General features: G+C 40.2%; 1 protein-coding gene across 1 annotated transcript; it reads right to left on the reverse strand.

Moving 5' to 3' along the window:
- Positions 1–1,321: 1,321 nt before the first annotated feature.
- Positions 1,322–20,751, reverse strand: wls (Wnt ligand secretion mediator). The gene is made up of 12 exons (XM_083928844.1): positions 20,521–20,751; positions 17,027–17,299; positions 11,591–11,715; positions 10,919–11,080; positions 10,495–10,631; positions 7,526–7,694; positions 5,970–6,067; positions 5,697–5,760; positions 4,684–4,827; positions 4,448–4,531; positions 3,364–3,532; positions 1,322–2,270 (listed from the first exon to the last, which is right to left on the reverse strand). Exons 1-12 carry the CDS (start codon positions 20,624–20,626, stop codon positions 2,161–2,163), a joined length of 1,641 nt encoding a protein of 546 aa, XP_083784970.1. The 5' UTR covers positions 20,627–20,751; the 3' UTR covers positions 1,322–2,160.
- Positions 20,752–22,722: the final 1,971 nt, after the last annotated feature.

The raw sequence follows: 22,722 nt of genomic DNA on the forward strand, positions 1-22,722 counted from the left end.
TATGAACATTTATCAAACACTGATATTGTCTGCATGTCTCGGTTTAGTGTGTGTTCAGTTCTAGGCTATAACTTGCAGCATAGTTTTGAAAACACAAAGGAAAATGTTGTTTTCAAAACAATTTGTTAAAGGCTTCACACTTTCTTACCATTCCACAACCATCACAAATGACAACAACGCCACTGTGACGCCGACATCTGCCTGTAGAACCGTCAGGGAAACACTTTGTTCTACAGCAACCACACATAAAACATATGTGCCTGCAGGCAGGTTTTATTAAGTTTTAAGCATCTGCTGATACTAATTATCTATATAAAAAAAAAAAGCTTTAACCAGCCAACCCATTAATCAGTCTAATACTAAATATAACTAATTAACCAAGTATTTCTGAATGAATATTTATTACTTGATCATCTATCAAGTGTGAACTACTCACATGAAGTCATAGTGACTTGATCATTTGTTGATGGCGAGCAACAGGAATTCATGATGAATCCTGCATTAAATCATCATGAGTCATGTTTTTGATAACATTACATAAGTAGATATTGATAAGGTAGAGGGTTATATACACCTCTTCTTACCTCTTGTAATAACTATCTTGCGGTATTCTGGATATTTTTGCACGCTTTGTATAGTCAAACTGAACATGAACATGGCAGAGAAAAAGCTAAAACCAGCTTCTGAAAAGATCAAATATCTGTGTTTTTGTTTCCCTAATAACAGCAAGACTGTGTTATACTCTTTGAGCTGATTTCACATTAAAAGGTAAAAGCTTAAAACTAACTGGTAACTGCAGTTGTCAATTTCCCTCTGAAATTTGGAATAAAAGTAAAGAGAGAACACTAGAAAGTAAAAGTATTAATGCTTGTCATATTTTAAAGTGTGTAAATGCAAATTCAAGTCCAGTTTATCTCTCAAATAGCCCTCATTCAGAATATACTTAAAATCTGAAAAAACTACAACTTCCTGTCTCACACCAGCTCTTTGGGTAGCTTTACTGATGAGAAAAATAAAAGCAGGTTTGTAGTTCCGCTATGAGCCACACAGAGGCACTCTCCATATATAAATACATACAAGACTTCTAAACAAAGGTCATCTTATTTTGAAAAGCCCTGCAGCCAAGGTGCTTCAACTGTACTGTACCATAATCACCGCGATAGAAAGACTTGGGGTCAGCAAAAACTTATTTCAAGTACAAGACACTGAAATCCTCTTTTGTTGGTTTAATTACTCTTTAAATTACTGGCAAAGTAAAGACTTGTTTATAAAACTCATTAATTCAGAGCAAACAGAATGAGAAAACACAAGGGTTTTAAGTAAAAGTTGTTTTATTTAAATTAGCATAAAAAGCAAAAACAAACTAATAACCATGTATAATAGGCTACAGTCAACTTCAAAAACATTGATAGAGCTTGATGCATATATTTTGTGAAGTTGAAAATGAGCGCTTTATAAAAAATAGATATCTACATTGTAACATAATGAACTTACAGTAAAGTATGAATTTCCCAAAGTGGCTATGTGGTCTGTACATTTCCCCCGATGATATAAAAAAAAGATCTCCACCACTTGAAAGACTGACAGCAGTACTAAACATGATTTACCTTACGTAAGGATTTGTATTTGTGAGCGGCTCTAAGGCCTTTACTGAAAATAGAACAGATAATCAAGCAGAAAATCAAACAGAGAAGCTAAAATGCATCCGCAAAATTAAATCTTGCCGTTCATCTTCATCAAAATGTTTACGTTTAGCCACACTGTACTTTAAAAAACAAAAAAACAGGAGTGTGACGGCTGTTAAATGACACTTCTGACCACCAAAGGAATGGTTTTCTATACACTTTCTTTTTTTGTGTGTGTCAAAAGCGTCGTGCAACATTTACAAAACACAACAAAGTTTACATAAAGTATGAAATGTAAGAAAAATCCCACTGTGAAATGAAAAGGACTGATAGGAGTGTGGATATTTTCAGCCTTTAGAAATACAATTGAGAACAAGTCAGACAGCTGAGGGTTTGGAAGAGGAACAGTAAGTGACTGGTAGGTGACATGCAAGCTGGACTGTTGTAGAGAGAAAAGCCTGTTTGGTTAAATATAGGAGGGAGAGGATTGTTGGAGCAGTAGATAGTAGGGGGGAGTCTAATTACAGTGTGACATCTACTCCTGGGCCTCCTTTCCAGTCATCTTGTAGATCTCAGTGGGGCCATCAACATGGGTGATGGTAGTAGTCAGCTGGATGTCCTCTCCGCTGTTTCCTGCGGTATCTCCTGCACACAGAAACAAGACACTTCAACACAAAAACACACCAATACAAAGCATTTTAACTGCATGCATTGCAGTTTGGGTTCTCCTCATGCACATCTCCTTGTATCACACTCAGTGCGTTTACATGCACATCAGTAACCCGAAAATGGCCTTAAGGGAATGATTGGATAATTGAAGTTACCCTCGTATGCATGAAAGTGGGTTGAATGAGTAAATGACGGAGTAACTCTTCCTCCGGTACAGTAGGTGGCGTTCCACCAACATACAGCTGGTCTGAACGCGGCTTTTTTCTTTGACAAAATCCCAAAGGGCCGACTTTTGGACAGAATTACAACTGAAACGGGTCTTCTTGGCAGTGATGTTACTTGCCGTTGCGAAGTCCTCCCTCGGTTTAAAGGTAACACTATTGTTGTTTTTTTAACGTTGTTTTTTCACGTTGCTTCCTGTTTTTATTCTATTTCCGGGTCAAAGGCCACCGCCGCGGAGTGCTGAGCATGTGCAGACGAGAATCCCGATAATAATCCGGGTAAAGCGTTTACATGCATTTGAACTCTGGTTTCTAAAGGAGTTATCTTGGTTTGTTAACCTGGGTAACAGAACTCCGATTTTACCCAAGGTACAGTGTTTACATGGTGTTTGAGAAACCTAGGTATGCCCTTAACCCGGATATAATCAGTTTTTAAACTGCATGTAAACGCACTGACTTAAAAAGGCATCATCCATTGCATCACAAGGGGTTTTAGCTGAATTTCATCAACATAAATACATTCATTGAGACGGAAGTGAAGCTCCAGAGCTGATTGTGTAAATCAACACAGAGACTGAGACTTGGACAGAGGCGTCCCTCCCGTTAGATTGGTTAAAGCACTTCAGGGAAAGCTTCCAGAACTTCAAGCCCTCTTTTTTTTCTCTCCCCGCGTCACTGACGTCAGGAGATGGATGGATAGTTTTCATTACTTCCCTGCTCTCCACTTAACTGATACAACAGCTGAATATGTTACGTTTACTTTTACTCCACCACTGTAAACCCGTATAGAGCATTTACAACTGACACTGCATCTTTTTTTATGTAGAAAGTTAGAAATGTATAGTTACCAGTGATGCACTGACCACTTGACTGTTCGTCTCCATAGCGTTTGTGAGATGGTGCGTAGAGGAACATGATGGCGAAGACGTACAGGTTCCACATGCCGTAGATGCCGGTGAAGAAGGCGCTGTTCACCTGCACCGTGTGCTCTCCCCAGTGCCAGTGGCCCTCATTCACCTGGACACAGACAAGAGACAAATACAACCTGTTGGTGTCGCATGGATCAGGACAGTAGCAAAATAACTTTTATAGTCTAATTTATCTGATACATATCACCAGCTGATTACTTACATTAAAGACATGTTTTTTTTTACAAGTTTTGTAAAATGTTGTGTTTAAATATGCAAATGAGGCATTATCTTATAAAATGTTTCCAGAGACATTTCCAGAACAGAAATGTGAACATTGGATAAACACAGGGTAAAAAAATCTTGTTTCATTTTGTTAACATAGATGAGTCAAAGGTTATTTTACAAAGGGAATTTTGGATATCTTTCTTTCTTTTTTTTTCAGAAAATACTGGCAACAGTCATTTAAAACGGCATGTTTTTAGGAATAAAATGTTGTATAAATGAGGCTGTGAATGACCTGTGAACAAACCCCTCCGGGAAAACCTTCAGAATATAGTTAAGAATGAAACTAGAAAGTTTGGTGCCGGTAAGTGCAACTGAAGTGGAGATTTCTGTCTCACATTAAGAAAACCAAATTTTGAGAAAGCGGCCTTTAAAAGATACATATTGTAAAATTTCCTACATTTTGCAAGATGCTACAGGTGAATGGCGTACAAAATGTTAACTAATAAATACTTCCCTTAGTTGATAACTTTCATTAGGAACCAATATATCTATATTTTCAAGACAAGAGGCATCATCCAATGCCAACACTGGTTAGTTAGGTTAAGTCAAATAAATAAACCTAAATGTGTTTTTTTTATTTTTCAAATGTGTTCTTTCCACTAGTCTTAGAGAAGACAGGTTAAGGGAGCAAAATAACGTTTGTGTTTTTCTGGGGCATCTCCCCTTAAAAAAATAAGGTCACCAATTAGTCGTGTTGATGAAATTCTGACTGATTTCATTACGTTATGGCGCTCACCTGACTGATGATGAAGAAGATGACCGTCATGGCAGCACAGGTCAGAGTGACCAGCATGAGGAACTTGAACCTGAAAATCAGACCCTAAAAGGCAAAAAGGGGAGAAGTTAGTAACATTACAGTTATTTATTTTTAAAAACAGTCCATGTGGCAGAGAAATCCTTTTGTCAAAATGGTTTTGGTGATAATGAACTATTGGAGATGCAAACACAGGATTGCGTGGTGAAAACACACACCTCATAGTGCAACCGTCTGGCCTTGGACATGGCAGGCAGGGACGTCCTCTTACCGCTGATGTTGCGGAAGACTTGAAAAACCATGAAGCAGAGGAAGAGGAAGTAGAGACAGGCACAGATCCCTGCCACAATTATGAATGCCATCTGAGGTAACACCAGTCAAGGAAATAACAAAATAACAAAATAACACGCGTCTTAAAAAGGAGGGGTGGAATAACTGTAGATATGGGGAAGATGAAATTACTTTAATCGTTTGTTCACAAATACAGACTCCCTGTAAAGCAAGAAAACTTTGTGTTCTGGTGAGTAGATATATATGCGGCAGACTGGCCGGCATGTGATGTTATGTATAACCTCAGAATACCTGGAAAATCCTTGGCAACAAAGTAATGGCTAAAAAACCCACTACAGTTACCGAACTGTGCGACCAACTGAAGTGCCTTGGTTATATAAAAAAACATGCTAGTACAGCAGTGGTATAGCCAGCGGATATTCTATCAAATTCTGAACAATAAAAAATAACAGTATTTCAGAATAAATCAAGTATTTATCATTTGTCTTCTAATTTTGAGCTCCAGTGTATATAGTATGCTGAGCCCTAAGCTCTTTTTTGATGGGACTTGAAAGAAAAAGCAGGAAAAGAGGGAGAAAAGGCTGAAAGCTGTTTTTGAAGACGTGTGCTGTTGAATCACACACACACACGCACGCACGCTTTCACATATGGCATTACTGAATTATTTCTCATGTTATTCGTCTAGAGATGAGTTTGAAGTTTGAAGCCAACTAGAAGAACTTCTCATACATGTACTGCAAGAACCAGAAACAGGACGTTAAGTCACGATAACTAAGTCACAGTATTAGTAAAGACATACATTTGTTCAAGACATTGAGGGAGACTAAACTGAAAGACATGATTGAACTTTCTTTCAGGGTTTCTATTGGCATGATACCTGTCAGACAAGCAGGACAGTGCTCTTTATCTAATACCGTTGTCCAACATTATTTAAGGATACAGCAAGTTCAGTGCCTACATCAGACGCCCAGATGCTGTAGAAGGGGTTTGTCAGCTGGACCCCTCTGGTGGTACAAAACAAAAACATTTGTGTTACCTCTTTTTTTTCCCAAAGAAAGAGCATAGCATGTGGAGGTGAAGCATACACATGAAATTCTGCTGTATTCTTATTTTTATGAGATTTATTATAATAATGACTAACATGCTGATATTCACCACCTTTGTAAAACAAGTTTCTTGTTTAAACAGTGAAGAAGAAGAAAAATGGTTTTACCTTTCGCACATGTCGAAGATAAAAAGGCAGAAGGAGCCAAACACGATGGGGCCCACCTGCTTCCAGTAGACTGAGAAACGGTTCCTCTCCGTCTGGTCCTGAGAAAAAAACAAAGCAGATTTAAAAGATGGGATATGCTGAATTACCCAAGTCCATTATCACCTAAATCATTCATGTTCAACCTCATACTGTCGATAACAACCTGACGTGAATGAGTGCACCAGGCCTCAGATGACACAAAACCTCAACAAAACCAAACAGAACAGAAATAATATGGCAGAAGCGTAAATATGCTTGGAGCTGCCCATCCTCAAACAGAGCAGTTGCGAGGACATTATTGAATTGAATTGTCTTTATTGTCATTGTACCAGTACAACAAAATTTACAGTACAATCCCTTAAAGTGCAGAGATAATTTAACATTAAAAGCATCAAAAAGAATAGACTAGACCTTTAAAAGACACATTTAAAACGACACACACACACACACACACACGCACACACGCACACACGCACGCACGCACGCACGCACACACACGCACACCGTAGCAGCTAAAGGAGACAAAACAAAAAACAGTAGATTGCGGAGACCCTGAGCATCATGTACCATCATAGGTAAAGGAATTTGCAGTGTTCAGTACTGTTATAGCTTTTGGATAAAAACTATTCTTAAGTCTGTTAGTCTGAGCATTTAGAGACCTCAAACGTCTGCAATTATTCAATAATTCATTAGTGAGGGGACCGCTCAGAGGGCAACAGTGGCAACTTCACGTCAGGTAAATACTGATTTGAATATTTGCAAACAAATATAATTAATTTTATGTATTTTTTCTATCATTTGTCACAGCAGACGCTTTGACATGTGAAAGCAGGAAAACCACAGGTGTAATTAATAACATGGTTCCAGGGAGAACAATACCAGGGCCCTGGAACTAGCTTACATAAATGAAATACAGCAGTAATTAGCATTATTAAAATGTAGCTGAGCTTTTCCTGACATTTCAAAGTGTCCACTGCGCACGTACGCTCACTGTCATGGCTTTACAGGACGGCTGAATGGAAAATAGCAGTTGTTACACCTGACCATCTTTTCCCTGCCTTATACAATCAAAATGTCTGACAAGAAGAAAGGTATACTGATCAAATTTTCTATTTATGCATGTCACTCAGCACGCAGTAGCATGGCATTCTTCTCATTCATTAACCAGCAGCTCTAGATGACACAAGCTAGGTACTGAAGTCCTTGTTCTACTTGCAGGCTCTGACATTAGGATATCTGATGAAAAATGTTAATATTAAAAACACCAGCATTGATGTATTTCCTCACAGCACAGTCATATCATTTAGTTTACAGATTTTAAAAAAACATGTTTAAGTGTACATAACCTTATTATTTATTTTATTTCAACACAACTAATCTCAAAATGACTGTAATAGGACTTCAAGACACTCAGCACTAAATGGCTGTAAGTGAGATCGCAGTTAGCAAGCAAGCCAGCATGCAGGTCAGTAAGAAAAACATCAAATATTAAGTTAAAATGGTGCAGTGTACAGTACCATGAGGTGCTCCCCGCAGAAGATGATCCAGAAGGAGAGCAGCATGGAGTAGAAGATGCCCTGCCTGATGTCTCCGAAAAGCAGCATCCAGGTCCAGTTGAAGCCGACAGAGAACCACTCCACTGGGATGTTGATGAATGTCATGGAGATACCCAGAGCAAGGATTACCCTGAAGGAGAAAAAAAACCCGGAAACCTGTAATCTTTAACCATCATTACACACAGATTAGTAGGATTATAAAATGTTTGACAAATTTTTGGAATCACAACCATGCATACGTGTTTTAATATATCTATTGATGCTTTTAGATGAATTTATGTTTTAAATGAAAAGCAAAAGCAGTATATTTACTGTAGCACTATCAGCCAAGCTGTTGCGTTAGAGAAAGATAAATGGATGAGAAAAAACAAGCTACAACACCTGACGAAACCTTTGTTTGCAATAAAAATGTGGTGTTGAACACTGTTGGGTGATGAGACTTAGGGTCACTTTAATTGTCAGGCTTTACACCTGAATATAGACTCCATCTTTTAAACTGACAATCTATGTTTTAGAGGAAGGCTGCGTCTGCTGAAGCAGGCTCATTAGAACTTGGGACATTATCGATTAGATCACATTCAGCTACAAGCACAGTGTGTCCCCGCTGACCTATCCATTCTACATAATTTACTACCTTTCCAGTTAGCCTCGTGATTACAGCCAAACCTCCCTCAACCTTGAAATCCAGACATTTAGAGAGAAATGAGGAAGAATAAATTAAGAACAATCAGCCCACAGAAAGACAGAATAGAGCTCATCTTGCAAGCGCATGCTGCAGGTCCCTGCATGCCGCCAGTAGATGAAAGGATGATCGTAAATAGATTGCCTAGTTAAGGAGGGGGGTAGAAAAAGGTGACCTGAAAACATGTGGGTACATAGTTTTTCTTTTTGTAAAAGCTGTTGGTAACAGAAGTAATGTAAGACAGGTTCTAAGCAATTCCAGCTCGTCAGTCATGTTTTAAAGCGCAAAATAAAAAGAAAGAGTGAAAACACATTTGACTGGTATGCAAGGAATGCGCCCTGAGCACCGCCAACACAGACCGGAGAGCTGGGGCTGGTATCTCTGTGACTGTGTGTGTGTGGGGAGGGGGATAAGACAAAGGGCTTGGTATGAAAATCTGTAAAGTTGAAGTGAGAGAGGTCTTAAATACACCTTTTACACGGGACATTTTGAGCGATAGGAGGAAGAGCACAGGTGTAACTAATAACATTAATTATGTCTGCGTTCCATTTGGTTGAGCCAGTTCCTGGGCCCTGCTTTGATGAACACTAATTCACTGACGCATTTAATTGAACAGAGCCATTGTGATGTAATGTAATTAATCCCATCTGTGCTTTTCCTGCGGTGACGAGTCACAATGTCTGCTGTATCTCTGCTTTTGCTGAGCACAGAAGATTCCTCAGTTCATTTTAGGAAAAACAGTTTGAAGATGATGGGTGTTTAATAATATTTCACAGTGAGAGTCCCCACTCACATCTGTCCTGTAAGTTTAGAGGAAAGTCTGAGGTGTACTATTCCGACACCTCTGCGGTACAGCTTTTACAGCATGAAAAAATCATCCGCTGTCCACAAATAGGGTGCGAGTTGCACTTCCTGAGAGCGTGTTGGTCATTTGGGAATAAGTGCTTTGAGCCGGAAAATATAGAGGGAAGAAGAGACCCGTTGAGAGTGTGTGTGTGTGTGTGTGTGTGAGAGAGAGCTGGTGTGTATGTGCTGAATGTGTGTATGCAGCATGTGTCGGTTGAGTGCTAGCTTGCAGATTTTGTGACGTGTTTCACGCTTCGCTAGGCACTTCCTGTGGCGCGGAACGCTGCCTCTTACTGATCCGTCTTCCCAGCATGGCAGGGGGCTAGACAAACACTGGACTGTGAACATAGCTTCAACTGTCCACAGCATGTTATTCAAACCATCTGCTTCAGGCTGCACTACCTGTATTTGCTGCTCTAACCTTTATGGGCTTGGGTTAAGGCAGAAAACATATCGGATGTTTTTAATCTTTTTTTTCTTCAATATATTTATATATATATTAAGAGGAAATGTGGCAAGAGTAAAGTCTGTGTTTTGAAATCAGAGACTAAGTGGCCCATATAAAACCTGACTCTCGCCAGATGAATTTCGTTCCACTTTGCTTCCGCCTAGCTCCACTCATCCATCCGGGATCGCTCTATAGGAGAGGGATTTGGGGACCAGTGAAAAACGGTCGAGCCAATCAGGAGCGCAGGGCGGGATTGTTATAAATGTGACTTAGCAGAGAAGAGATTGTTTTGATTCAGACAACAATGGCAACTCGCATTGAGGAGGTTTGCTGTGCGCAAAGTTGCCTTTTATCCGCAAATTTTCCTTACACAGACGACATTGATCATTTACCGACATTGCGCTGATTGCACTGCTGCTATATCCAAGATGTTGGCCGTTCGGTTTTTGTTTGCCATGCTTCGCTCTCATCAGCGTCACAGATTGGTTTCGATGTGAGCAGTTGAAGTAGCACGTCAATAAAGATGACGGACAAGTGGTTTATGCAATCATATGCAAGGATTTTTGATAAGGCCCAGCCTTCTAAATCACCTCTCCTATGGAGCGATCCCCGATGGATGAGTGGAGTAAAGGTGCAAGCAAAGCAGAACGACATCCTACTGGCGAGAGTCAAGTTAGCCTATGTTACCCTTAGATTACTTTAATTACACCACCTTACTGACAGTTGAACATGCATTTACAATGCTGAGTGTTACCTGCTGATCGTCCTAGATAACATTCCTGCACCACTTGTACATTTCATCCATAGTTAAAATACGCCTTCACCCAGAAGACGCACTGAAGCAGAGCATCCACAGCGTATAATGAAACCATTACTGTCGGTCCTGACTGCGTTTCTTCAAACAAGCATCATCAGAACACCGCTAACGTATAGACGATGAGGGAGCTGCCTTACTTCTCCAGCAGCACAGGAGGTCTGCTCATGAGGGTGATCCGCCTCCAGTACCAGATCATGATGATGAGGATGCTGGGTGTGAGGAATGTCTTCATGGCAAACCACACTTTGGTGAAGCCTCCATTCTGGTGGATGCTCTAGGAGGAGAAGGAATCAGTGTCAACTATTTGTAGCATAGTTGTATGTTATCTTTATTGGCAAAAAGGGCTTATAGCACACTGGGAGAGGGACCAAATGTACATACATCCAGCCAGCCAAAAAAATCAGGTGCAAGACAGAAATATTGCAGGGACCATAACAGGTGATCGGTGGTGTCAGGCTTCAATATAAAAGTAAGTATTTTTGAAATGAATGAATACATTATTTTATATTTGAGCCTGACCAAACAGCTTCAAATATAGGTCCCACTTAAAAGCCAACTTACAACAAGACGAATATCTTTGATTTCTCCGATCCCCACATTGATCTTCTTACGCTCGTTGACAGGCAGTCTGATGTTGAGAAGATAGTACTTGTGGGCCACGCTGCCGACCTCCATGAAAGGCAGCAGGTCACACTCGTAGTAACGTCCCTCATTCTCAAAGGTCTGGAAAACATATAGCAATACACCAGATCTGGTTTAAAAACACACACATATAAAGAGAACAGATACCTTGCTGTAAAACGGTCTCAGTCAAGTTGCACAACAAAGGAGGTCTGTAAGTTAATAGACCACTATCGGCTGGTGGAACAGGTTTAAGCGTCGAGTGGTAATAAAAATGTGCCTTTGTAACCTTTGTAAATCGTTCCTATAAAAATGGGGTTCATTAGCAAACACTGGTGGCATCAGCAATGTATCATAATAATTAGAAGCAGTATTGAAAGTTAGAAATATTTCTTAACCTCGGTATTTGACTCAAAAGAACTCATTGTAACAAAGATCTTTTGTGTTAAAAACTGTGATGCCAAAAGAAAGAAGTTAATAAGATTTGGATTTAAAACAACATCAATTATCTGATTTGTCATCTTTAGTAGAATCTGTGGAAGCATATTAATCAACACAGGTAAGGTTATTGTTATCGTTATTGCATCACAGTGCACAGAGAGATTTGCACACCTTGGCAGTAGTGAAGTTGCAGGTGAGCTTCCTCTGTTCGAAAGAGTGAGCCATCTCCGTCCACTCGCTGACCGTGTCGTCTCTGTAGGCCAGGCCTACGTCAATGGTTGCCAACGCTCCATCCTCTGGAAGGAATTTACACAAAGAACCTTGTAATTTATTTGCAAATTCCTTGTATCTTAAAATCTAATTGTCAATAAACCAGACTCTTATTATATTAAACCTCCTCCCTGCACAACTCTGCTGACTGTTATTATCCCAGTGACAGGCTAAATAAAGTCCTGATGACAGACAGCACCAGACCTTTAACTACACTGCGAACACTGACACAGAGACATCACCCACTAAAAAAGGGACTGTTCATTTCCAGGAATCATGCTAGTGTTTCACATGCTAATGTCACTCCAGAGTGGTACAGTGTAAAAGGAAGAAGACAACATTTTATTCATCCAAGTAATTGAGAAGCTTCATGGCTGCAGTTTAAACTAATGTGGCATGAAACTGAAATTTCATGTCACGATTATCTTGGCCAAAATAACTGCGATTCACAATACTATCTCGATAATAATAAAAATGTACTTAAACTCTTACAGTGGCTCTAAAACTTACTGGAGTCAGTAACAATAAGAAATATTTTATTGCATCACAGAGAGATCATTTTTAGTAAAAACGTGTTGTTTTAAAATAATGTGATCATACAGACCTTCTTTAAAAAGTCCTCTTATGTCATTAAAAAACATTTCTACATGGATTCAGCCTATTAAATTATCAAATGGTTGATAAATACATGAAAAGCGTGCGAAAAATGTGCGACTAACACTTTCCACTTCTTTAAATAGGCTATATCAAAAGATGGATTTTCTGTACGATAAAATAAACTGAACTGTTGGCCAAATTAATGTTGGCGTTAGAGGAAAACTGAAGTAAACTGCCGTCAATTCCCCGGTCAAGTCACTCGTGAGGATATAAAGAATATACAGGGAATTCACTACGATCAACTTATTGCGAGTGTTTATATTGCGGTCTGCATTAAAATCATAGGATAAAATTGATTATTGTCCCATCCTTAGTGATTTTAAGAAGGCTGTATTTTCATCTGACTGATTTTGGTTGGTAGGATATTGCAAAAAGCACACGTTTATACAAATCATTTGAGCTTCAATATGTGGACTGTGTCGGAGTCTGTGAGATTAACAGGATTATTTCTAAGCATGTAAACATATTCAGTGATTCAGTCTGCTCTGGATGGTGCCCGGATCTAGGTTAGTTCCTACTTGACAACTTTGACGAGACCTTGAGCTGGCCTCCAACAGCGGAGCCCAGCAAAAACATCCAAAACCAAGCTATTAAAACTGCATCTTTAGATCACATTACAAAGCTAAGTGTTCTCTACTGCAGCCCTCCAGAGCGCCTCTTGTGCCGTTATGAAACAAGCTGGAATGAAGAGAAAGAAACTCAGTGCCCTGTGCTGTGAGGAGGGGAAAAAAACAAAAGGAGAGGAAGGGGGAGAGGGAACCAGATGAGAACTGGCAGCAGACTGTCTCTGTAATGCCCTCCACTACGCCATTGGTCGCCCTCGAATGTCAGCTCGCTTCATGCAAACATTCCCCTACAATCCAGCGGCCATCTCCACGGAAACTAAGCCTTCTCAACAGCTGTGTTATTGCTGGACAGTGGCCAAGGGGTGCCTGTTGCCGGGTGGGGTGGGGCAGGTGGGTGGAGTGGTTAATAAGGGCGAACCTCTTCTCTGGGACGCACATTGTTGCACAGATAAGGTAGTCAAGGATGAGACAACCCTTGTGTTCATTTGTCAGCTTCAAGACAGAATCCACCTACCTTTGTAGCGGATGCTGTTTTGTTAATTAATTTTTAAAGACTTGGCAGTGTTGGTTCAGATTTAATAAAATACTTATAAACCCCAAAAACAAGTATCAGTTCAATGAATCTGAATCCTATCAAATCTGTTTGGGTTTTACTAAATACAAATTAATAAATAGAAGTCATAATGAATTCATTTTTTGAATACATAATGCTCTTTTTAGTTTACCAAAATAAAGCCATACATCAGAACCCAACACAAACTGTGGCAGTTTCTTTAATGTCTCATCTTGCTACATATCGATGTTAACATATAAAAAAGGTTTTTCAATGTACCGCTTGATCTAATTTTGCATTTAACAAATAAGCGAGTCACATTTCAGAATGAAACTATCTACTGAGGAATCAGTGTTGGAGGATAGGATAGAGGAAGTAGTAGAAGTAGTTTTGCTAAACTAGATGCCATGCTTTACTTTCATCCAGCACATCACCTTTTACTTACTATACAGCCTGAAGGCTTGGGTACGCTTGAAATAATCTGGTTTGTATGTTGTACATTTTAAGATCAGAAAGAGAAGTCAAAACATCATGAGTTTAAAAGTGTGAACCCCACTTCTGCAGCAGCTGGTTTCTATTATTCATATCATTCTAGTACATCTACTGCCATAATTATTATTAGACATATTTCTATTATTATTATTATTATAGTTGTTAATGTTAATATTGTGGTTGCTGTGCACCGACGTTCCTGCCTGTTAACTGGGTCTCTGTAAAGTGTCATGAGATAACTTCTGTTATGTGACACTATAAATAAAACTGATTTGAAATACGACTAAGAGCATCCAGAGCGCTCAGCCCCCTCTACATCCACTTGTTCTCTCAAGTAGCTCAGAAAGATCAAAATGAGTGTATAACATCTGGCAGAAAGACCCGTCTGTGTCCAGGCTGATTCACAGACTCCTCTGTCTGGCAGCCAGGCAGTAAACAACTCACAATCCCTTAACACATTTCCGTTGAGGCCAAGTATGTAAGCAAGCAAAGGATGCGGAAGATGACTATTTAGACAAGCCAGACCAGAAAAGCTGGGTCATATAAAAGTACACCACAATGTATAAAACTTTTTGTTCTCTCGATGATTACATTTCCATCTATTACCTTTCTGTTATTTACAAATTGGAGTGTGTCAGTGTGGAAATGACTCAGAGGTTGCTATAAAGCTCAGGTTGACTTAACATGCATAGCTATGCATTCTAAGCCATGAAGCGAAGGATGTGATTAAAAGTCAAAACGTCTTTCCCAGGCTCCCAGTGATCGAGTCACTTATTAGACTCCCTCATCATCCTCTCTAATCCCTTCTTTCAGGAGCCCAAGCACCCTACCGGGGTCCCAAGCCCTGTCTTCTTACAGATACTAGTTATGCCCCTCGTCCTCCCCCCTTTAATCTCATTGAAGCACTTAGCTGATGCTGTAGGTCTGTCTATCCACCATTCATTCCTGTAAAGATGAATTATATAAATGTGGGTAAAGGCGGACCTCCTTGCTCAACATCTCTCCAAAACAAGCATGCATTTCGTTTTCTTGTTTTTGGCAAACCAGCTACATGTGAATACACCACCAACAGGACTGAGAAACAGGAAATGGAGCACGCGCAGTCTGCACAGTCACAAATTGTGTAATGCTTGCGCACTTTAATTTCAGCTCAGTGTGAAAGACTTTACTGCATTTTGCTGTCATTTACATTCACGTTTCTCTCTTCTCATTTGCTGGTGCGCAGCAGAGACTCAGTGGCCCGCGACCAAGTTGCTCTCGCTACCAATACTAGCTGCTGTTTCAACAATATACAACTATAAAAAGTAAACGCAGGCTGAAATTCACCACTGTGTTCTGAGCGAAGGTCAATTAGCCGCTAATTTATACAGCAATATATGTTTCAGTGGTATAATTTAACCACTGAAACACTGCACCGCTGTGCCGTCCACCTCAGCCCTGAATGGAGAAATGCCTGCCAAACGAATATCTGTATATTGGTACCAATCACTGCCAGAATTATAAAATCAAATAGAGCTGCAAATATAACTAACTACAATAACTAACAATTCTTTTCTTAATTAATTGGTCTATAAATTGTCAGAAAATTGTGAAAAATGTCAATTGGTCTTTCCAAAACACAAAATTATTCACAATTAAGCTAAAAGCATAAAGTTAGAATCTGAGAATTTTACCTTTTCTAAAAAACATATTAATCGAAGGGGTAAAAAACATATGCATAAATGTTGGAGATCAACTTGGATTATCTCATATTCAAAGCAGCCTATAATCATTTAGTTGTGGGTCTCAGGATTGGATAAGACATTTCATTTATCAGAGACACAGGTCCAAATTATCCCTCTCCTCCATCTTTATACCTGTCTCAAGGGTGTCTGACGAGCCAGTCTACAAACCCCCGAGGGTCAATACAGAACAAACAGCAGGGCATCCATCATTGTTTGCTGCCTTTCAGTGTAACAGAAATCCAATCTACTGAATAAGACACATTTCTGTCGGTTCCTCAAGCGTTCACTGAAACGCTGAAAAAGAAAACAAGAGTAGCACAACGTCTTGCGGGGAAGGTAATGTGAGAAACGTAACGACGAGTGTTTCTGGTAAAGATGGAATGACTGCACTGGAATTTTACGATGCAATTGATAAGAAGTGACAATGGATGTGAATATTTCAGGGGTTAGCTCGGCCTAATTGAGCCTCTTGAATATTTGCATTCAGATTGTGAAACCAAGAAATAACCAGAGATAAATATTGACACAAATGAGAAAAAGAAAAAAAAACACATACAAACCGGTTAAGGGAATAATCGGATTATTGAAGTTCCCCACGTATACATGAAAGGGTGTTGAATGAGAAAATAGAAGGTGGCGCTCCGCCAACATAAAGCTGGTCTGAACGCGGCTTTATTTTCCGGTTCACCTTTGTCAAAATCACAAGCAGGGAGAAAACGGCCGACTTTCGGAGATGAACACGACAGAAACGGGTCTTTCTGGTAGTGATGTAACTTGCCATGGCGAAGTCCTCCTTCAGTTTTAAAGGGTAACGCTCGACTGTTGTTTTCAGAAACCACTGCCGCAGAGCGGGGAGGGAGAGTTATAACCCATAGAGCGTATGCAGACCGGAAACCCAATATTACTCTGGTTAAGCTGTTTAAATGCACAAATACTCAGATTACTGAAGGAGTTATCTTGGTCTGTTAACCAGGGTTTAAGAACTCCGATTTCACCCGGGGTACAGCATTTACATGGTGTTTGAGAAACCGGAGTAATCCCTTAACCCCAATATAAATCACGTTTTTAAACTTCATGTAAACGCACTGACGGGGGGAAAAAATGCAGAACGAGAACTTGCAAAACACTGTCCAAGTATGCACACAAACTTGAAATACATTTAACGTTTTACTTGTACATTATCACCTAAATTACTTTTGGTTAAGATTATCTTAACACCAATTCCCATTAAAGATAGCACAGCCTCTTACAACTGTGTGCACATTGACTTTCTTCCCTCCCCTACATCTTTAAAGCCACGTCCTGGGGGAAGAGCATGAGCCGAAGTGAAAGGTTTGGTTCTCACCTATCTGGTTGTACATCTTAAATGCGATGTCAAACTGCAGGATGACCAGCATAAACTGGAACCAGGGGCTCATCTCCTTGTTAGGTAGAGGGATGTGGACAGCAAATACAATGTTGTTGGCCTCAATCTTCTTGGCCATGGCCTCATCAAAGGTCCGGATCTTGTCGCATTGGTTAGGACCCCAAGGCATGAACCATTTTGTTTCCTGTCGGTGCTTGGTTGTGTCCACACACTTGGTGGCCAAGTAGTGGACCGCTGTGGTGGGGCTGGGAGCTGGTGAGACAAATACAAAGTGGGAGAAATGTTAGATGTGTCATATTGACATACTGCAGCAAAGAGTTTCAAGATCCTGCCAAGTTAAAATTCTCCTCAAACTAATAAATCACTCAAAAGTTTGAGTAAAATAATCAATAAATAAAACTTGAGCACTCTGGATTAAACTGTGCATGGACAATATTAATATCTTAGCAACCATTAGGAACAGTCAACAGTTTGGGTTTGAGCCAAATCCAGTCCAAACACTTCGGCAATTACTTTTAACACTGTTTAGAAAATGCCTGGTAGCAAGTCTCTCTCTCTGAAGTGATGGGGAGGGGAAATTCCTGAAAGCTCTCAGGCACCGATTACACTGTTTACGCATTGAGATTCATGAGCTTGACAAGGCTGGTGTTTGTAGTCTCTGCTCACAGGATTTTAGTAGTGCTTGAGAAAAGATCCATCATTATCATGCAGAGACAAAAAAACGTTGGTCTCCTGTTGTTAAACATGGAGGTCTGGTGTCAACGACATCATGGCTTGAGAGTCGATGTGGACGTCAGAGTCTCTTCACAATAAGGATGGGCCTTTAGAGCTAAAATCATTTGATATTCATTGGGAACTATTCAACTATTCGTCTGAGTTAGATAACAATAGCATTGTCTAGTCTAAGAAACTTACGATAATAGGTAGAGCAATTAATGGGCCAGATTTTTGCAACACATGAGCAGGTTATGCCAATTATTAAGCAGGAACATCTGCTTAGTTTAGTGCACGCTCATCACACGTGTCTGTGCACAGAGCGTGTAATATGAGTAAAGAAAGTTGTTATTATTTTTTCCAACACTTCGATTACAGCCATTTGCCTTGTGACAGTGTCACAAACAAATAAAAACATGCTTTAGGACAGTTTTGGGAAGATGGTTAAAACGTTTTGAGCTGTGTACTATTAACTTTCATGTACCTTAAGCTACTTTATAAACATTTCCCCAAATTCCCTCAATCATCTGTGTTTTGTTTGTTCTAAATATATTAGATTGTATTGGAATTATTGAATAAATAACTTTAAAATACTAATCTTGTAATTTTGTTGTTTCTTTAAAAGTTGCTAAGATGGCAAAGAAGTCTAATAACTTATTTTTTGTTATTAACTGTTCTGTTTTGTCAAATGAGAGGAAAAAAAGAAAAATTGGCGCCCTATATCGGCCATCGGCAATAGAAAAACCCATATTGGTCGACCTCTGACACCACAGCCACTGCTACTGTATGTGAATAAACATCTACAACATCATATTGCGAGCTATTTTTCCTTCAAGTGCCAGAGAGTGATATAAATGATGATTTATGTACATGACATTGACCCTAATCATACAGGCAAAACAACTGTGAAATGCCATTATAAAGGCCTTTGTGTTGGACTAAATCTCAGTGGAATAAATTGAAGCTAAATATGCAGATGTTTCCAGTTTGTTTGAGCATGTCCTGAATGTGCTGAGCAGTTTGTGACGTATCTAGGAAGACTCCATAAGCTGTAATTACCGTTGAGGGCACTTCTGGGGAAATGTACTGATTCATTGGTGGGGCACATGAAAGCACAGAGTTTTCCAATGCAGCTCAAGAAAGATTTTTAGATATAAGTTCAACTTAAAGCTGCAATCACTGCCATGGTGCTTAGATTGGCTATTACAGTACTTCCTGGTTTTCAAAAGTGTACTACATGACCGCAAGACAACTACAAAAGTAAGCAAACGCACACAAAAAAAGGGTATGAATCAGAATAGTTCATGCTTGTTACTTATCTGAACATCTAATCATATCTGCGAGCTGAAGGGCGGACACCATAAACAGTTTACACACTCATAAAACTCAACCAAAGCTATTTTCAAGGAACCTTCAACTGTGTGATGTGTGTTAACAGCTCTGTAAAAACAAAATACAAAGCACACGTAGCGACAAAGAAGACACAGCAGACTGAATTAAACCCAGTTATCTGGCACCCCTTGGAGTTCAATTATCTAGTGACCCTGAGTCCAGCAGCACCACCGGCTCCTCCAGTGTCCACCGCAGTGTGTCCAGAATAATGGCCGTCCCCTCAGCCTGCTGACCCCATGCCGTGTTCCCGGGTTTGTCGGGGAAACAAGGGGAGAAAACCCCCTTTCTACTCAATTACCCCTGCCGCCCCTGGCCACCGAGCAAACACAAAGGAATCCGGCTTCATTAAAACCATCTCAGCCAGGAACGAACACACCAAGCTAATTTATCACCAGCTACGTTAGTGAGAGAGAGAGTAGGGACAAATCAAAAAGACTGGGGTTTTGTGGGCTGTTTTTTCAGATTCAGAAAGAAAGATAGGCATCTTTCACATGGACTCAGTCTATTTCATCACATGTGTGTGTGTATGTGTGTGTGTAGCTGTTGGAGAGAGTGGGTTGATTTGAAGAAACTTGACAGCAACTCCAAAAAACAATCCTCAAGGCAAAACACAACTTTGACAGCTGTGTGTAATTCTTGTTTTTGTGCACCACTGTCTGTCTCAATGCAGATGAAACTAGAGGGGAAGTAGAGGAGGAAACTGCCTGCAAGGCAATAGGGATTTGGGGGTAGAGGAGAGAGGAAAGAAAGAGTGAAATAAGGTAGGGATGCTGCCTGGGGCCCCACACAGCAGACAGACATTATATATGAGGTGGGGGTGAGGAGGAAGAGACGGAGGGGGAGGAAAGAGAGTAAAGAACCGTCGAGTTTGGATCAAATAAGTGAAAAAAGAGCATTTCTCTGTTGGAAATACAGAAAAGCACTTGTATATATATAATATATATATATATATATATTTAAAATGGTACCCTACGTTATTTTTAGCCAGAGACGTGAAGCCAACGGTTGTGGTGGCATGCAGGCAGCGAGCACCTTGATACAAAGCAGGGATTTAACAGGGGTGCACTCCGGCGTTTTAGGTGTCATAGTACCGCATTGTTTTTAAGCACGACTCGGTTAAATATTAAATACTTACATAATGTGATGTAAAATACAGCTAAAAGTCTGTTTTCTGTCGTAAATTGACGCTAGTTTAATGGAGGTTTATGTAACGAACAGCTAAACTTCGAACATTCTTTTTTTTTTTAACCGTTTAGAGACGTTGACATTTAAATTTCAACCGTCACGCTCGCGCACAAAAGAGCAAACGTTAAACTAACTGGTAAAAGTTAACGGCTAACAAAGAGGAAGGAAAAACAACAACTTACCAATTAAACCGCCGACCATGAAGGCAAACGCTTGAAACAAAAGCAGAGTAACTCCCACTATCACCAACTTTTTGGTGCTCATATTTTCAATAATAGCCCCCGCCATCGCGAAGGAAAGTAAGTAAAAATACCGAGAAACAAAACGATAATGTGTAGGGGGGAAAGGGGACGAAAAGACGTTGCATCCACGACCAAGTAGGAAGGAAAGCTGGGCCCCTCCGCTGCTCTGCTCCTGCCTTTCAACTTCGAAGGAAGGGGGGGGGGGGAGAAAAAGAGGAATCACATGACCGAGCAACACTCCAGCTTTACCCCCGAGCAACCAGCACCTCACCGGGGGAGAGATCTGTGGAGCGACACCGCATTGCAATGGAGGCTGGTAAGTTAATGCAGGTTACCGTGTCATTGAATGCCTTTAATAACAGCGCCCCGCTGCTGTGTCTGCTGCTACTTAAAGGAAATGTTTTTTAAAAAAAAAAGATCCCACCTCATGTTTAGTGCAACACATTGTACTTAAAACTATCTTAAATCTATTCTTAATGTATCTGTGCCATCAAATAAGATTAAAAAGACAATATTCAGGGTTTTTTGGTTTGAGATTAACGTGTAAAAGTGTTTTTAAGTTAGCTATTTGGGCTGTTATTGATTATTTCCCCTTGTACATGTCAAAAGATCTGTGGATGATGGAGATGGGGGAAAATAATTAAAGAAAATGTATTTGTTCCAGAGGGGTGATGCAAGTGCACACACAAAACAAAACAAAAACAAACTGCACAGACCATAATGATGCCCGCTAAAGTGAAATTTATATACAATATTATAGTTTGAGGTGCATTGTGGTATTTACAAACCATCATTTTCTTGACTTTTTAATTCATGATAGTCACACCAGTGTCCATATACTGTTATGGATTGTACAACATTCATTTTTATGAGCATTTTAAAGACTTCTTGGCCAAATTGTTTCTAAAACTGAAGTTGTCATCAGTCACCCTTGAATAACCTCTTAACAAGATCCATTTAGTAATTGCTGTGTGGAGCTTTCAGTCTTATGACAAGGTCTCCACCAGCTGATTTGAGTAAAAGAAGAAGAATTACTTTATTTATCCCGCACAGGGAAATTGAATTTTTTCACTCTTATTATTATATGTTACACACACAGACCCGAAATACACACATGGTCAAACAGGGCCTATACATGCAAATAAGGAGAGATGTTAGAGCAAGGGGGCTGCCAGTGACCAGCGCCTCGAGCAGTTGGGGTTTGGTGCCTTGCTCAACAGCACCTCGGCAGTGCCCAGGAGATGAACTGGCACCTCTCCAGCCACCAGTCTACGCTCTATACATGGTCCACACGGGGACTTGAACCAGCGACCCTACGGTTCCCAGCCAAGTCACCTATGGACTGAGCTACTGCCGCCCAGTCGCCCGAGTAGTGTATGTATTTACTTGTTTATACATGCATGTATTTCCCCAAAAATCATCGAAACTCAGTGGGGAAAAGCCCAGATTTTCTCAGCAGAATGTTAACTGAACCAGTAGCGTCGTCATACCATTAAACATAATTATTCAACTGCCATTTATTGTAGCGTCACAACAGATTGACTGACAGGGGGGTCATCCAGTCATGACCATTTCCAGTGTGCGCTTACATTCATAACACAGACAAAATTGAACCATCATCCATCAGCCGATCCCAGCTGACATTGGGCGTGAGGCGGGGTACACCCTGGACAGTAGTGATAGACCAATACATCGGCCGGCCGAAATTATCAGCCGATACACGTAAAAAACGCAAATAACGGCCGTTGCGTGCTGCTGTGTTCGCCATTTTTTTTCCCCGGCGTAATTTACGGACAGGCAGCTCTGTGTTGCTGGAGACGCCTTTTTTAAGTTTAATAAATGTTACTTTTTTTTCTTTTAATTGAGACTTTTAAAAATTGAGAATATGAGCAAAAGTAGTATCGGCTCCAAATATCGGCTCAAGAAAATCGGCAGTCCATATCGGTCATTGGCCAAGGCTGGTGAAAAATAGATCGATATCAGCATCGGCCCTAAAAAATCCAAAATCCATCGGTCGATCCCTACTGGACAGGACGCCAGTTTATCACAGGGCACATAGAGACAGACAACCATTCACACTCACATTCACACCTAGGGGAAATTTAGTGTCATCAATTAACCGACCACGCGCATGTCTTTGGA

This window comes from Echiichthys vipera (genome assembly GCF_963691815.1).
Source record: "Echiichthys vipera genome assembly, chromosome: 15".
NCBI lineage: Eukaryota > Metazoa > Chordata > Actinopteri > Perciformes > Trachinidae > Echiichthys > Echiichthys vipera.

Excerpts from the sequence above, each read along its gene's own strand:
- wls (XM_083928844.1), bottom strand. The coding sequence starts at position 20,626 with ATGGCGGGGGCTATTATTGAAAATATGAGCACCAAAAAGTTGGTGATA. Across the intron at positions 17,300-20,520 it reads CATGGTCGGCGGTTTAATTG|CTCCCAGCCCCACCACAGCG; the intron begins GTAAGTTGTTGT and ends TTGTCTCACCAG. Across the intron at positions 11,081-11,590 it reads GCAACTTCACTACTGCCAAG|ACCTTTGAGAATGAGGGACG; the intron begins GTGTGCAAATCT and ends TATGTTTTCCAG.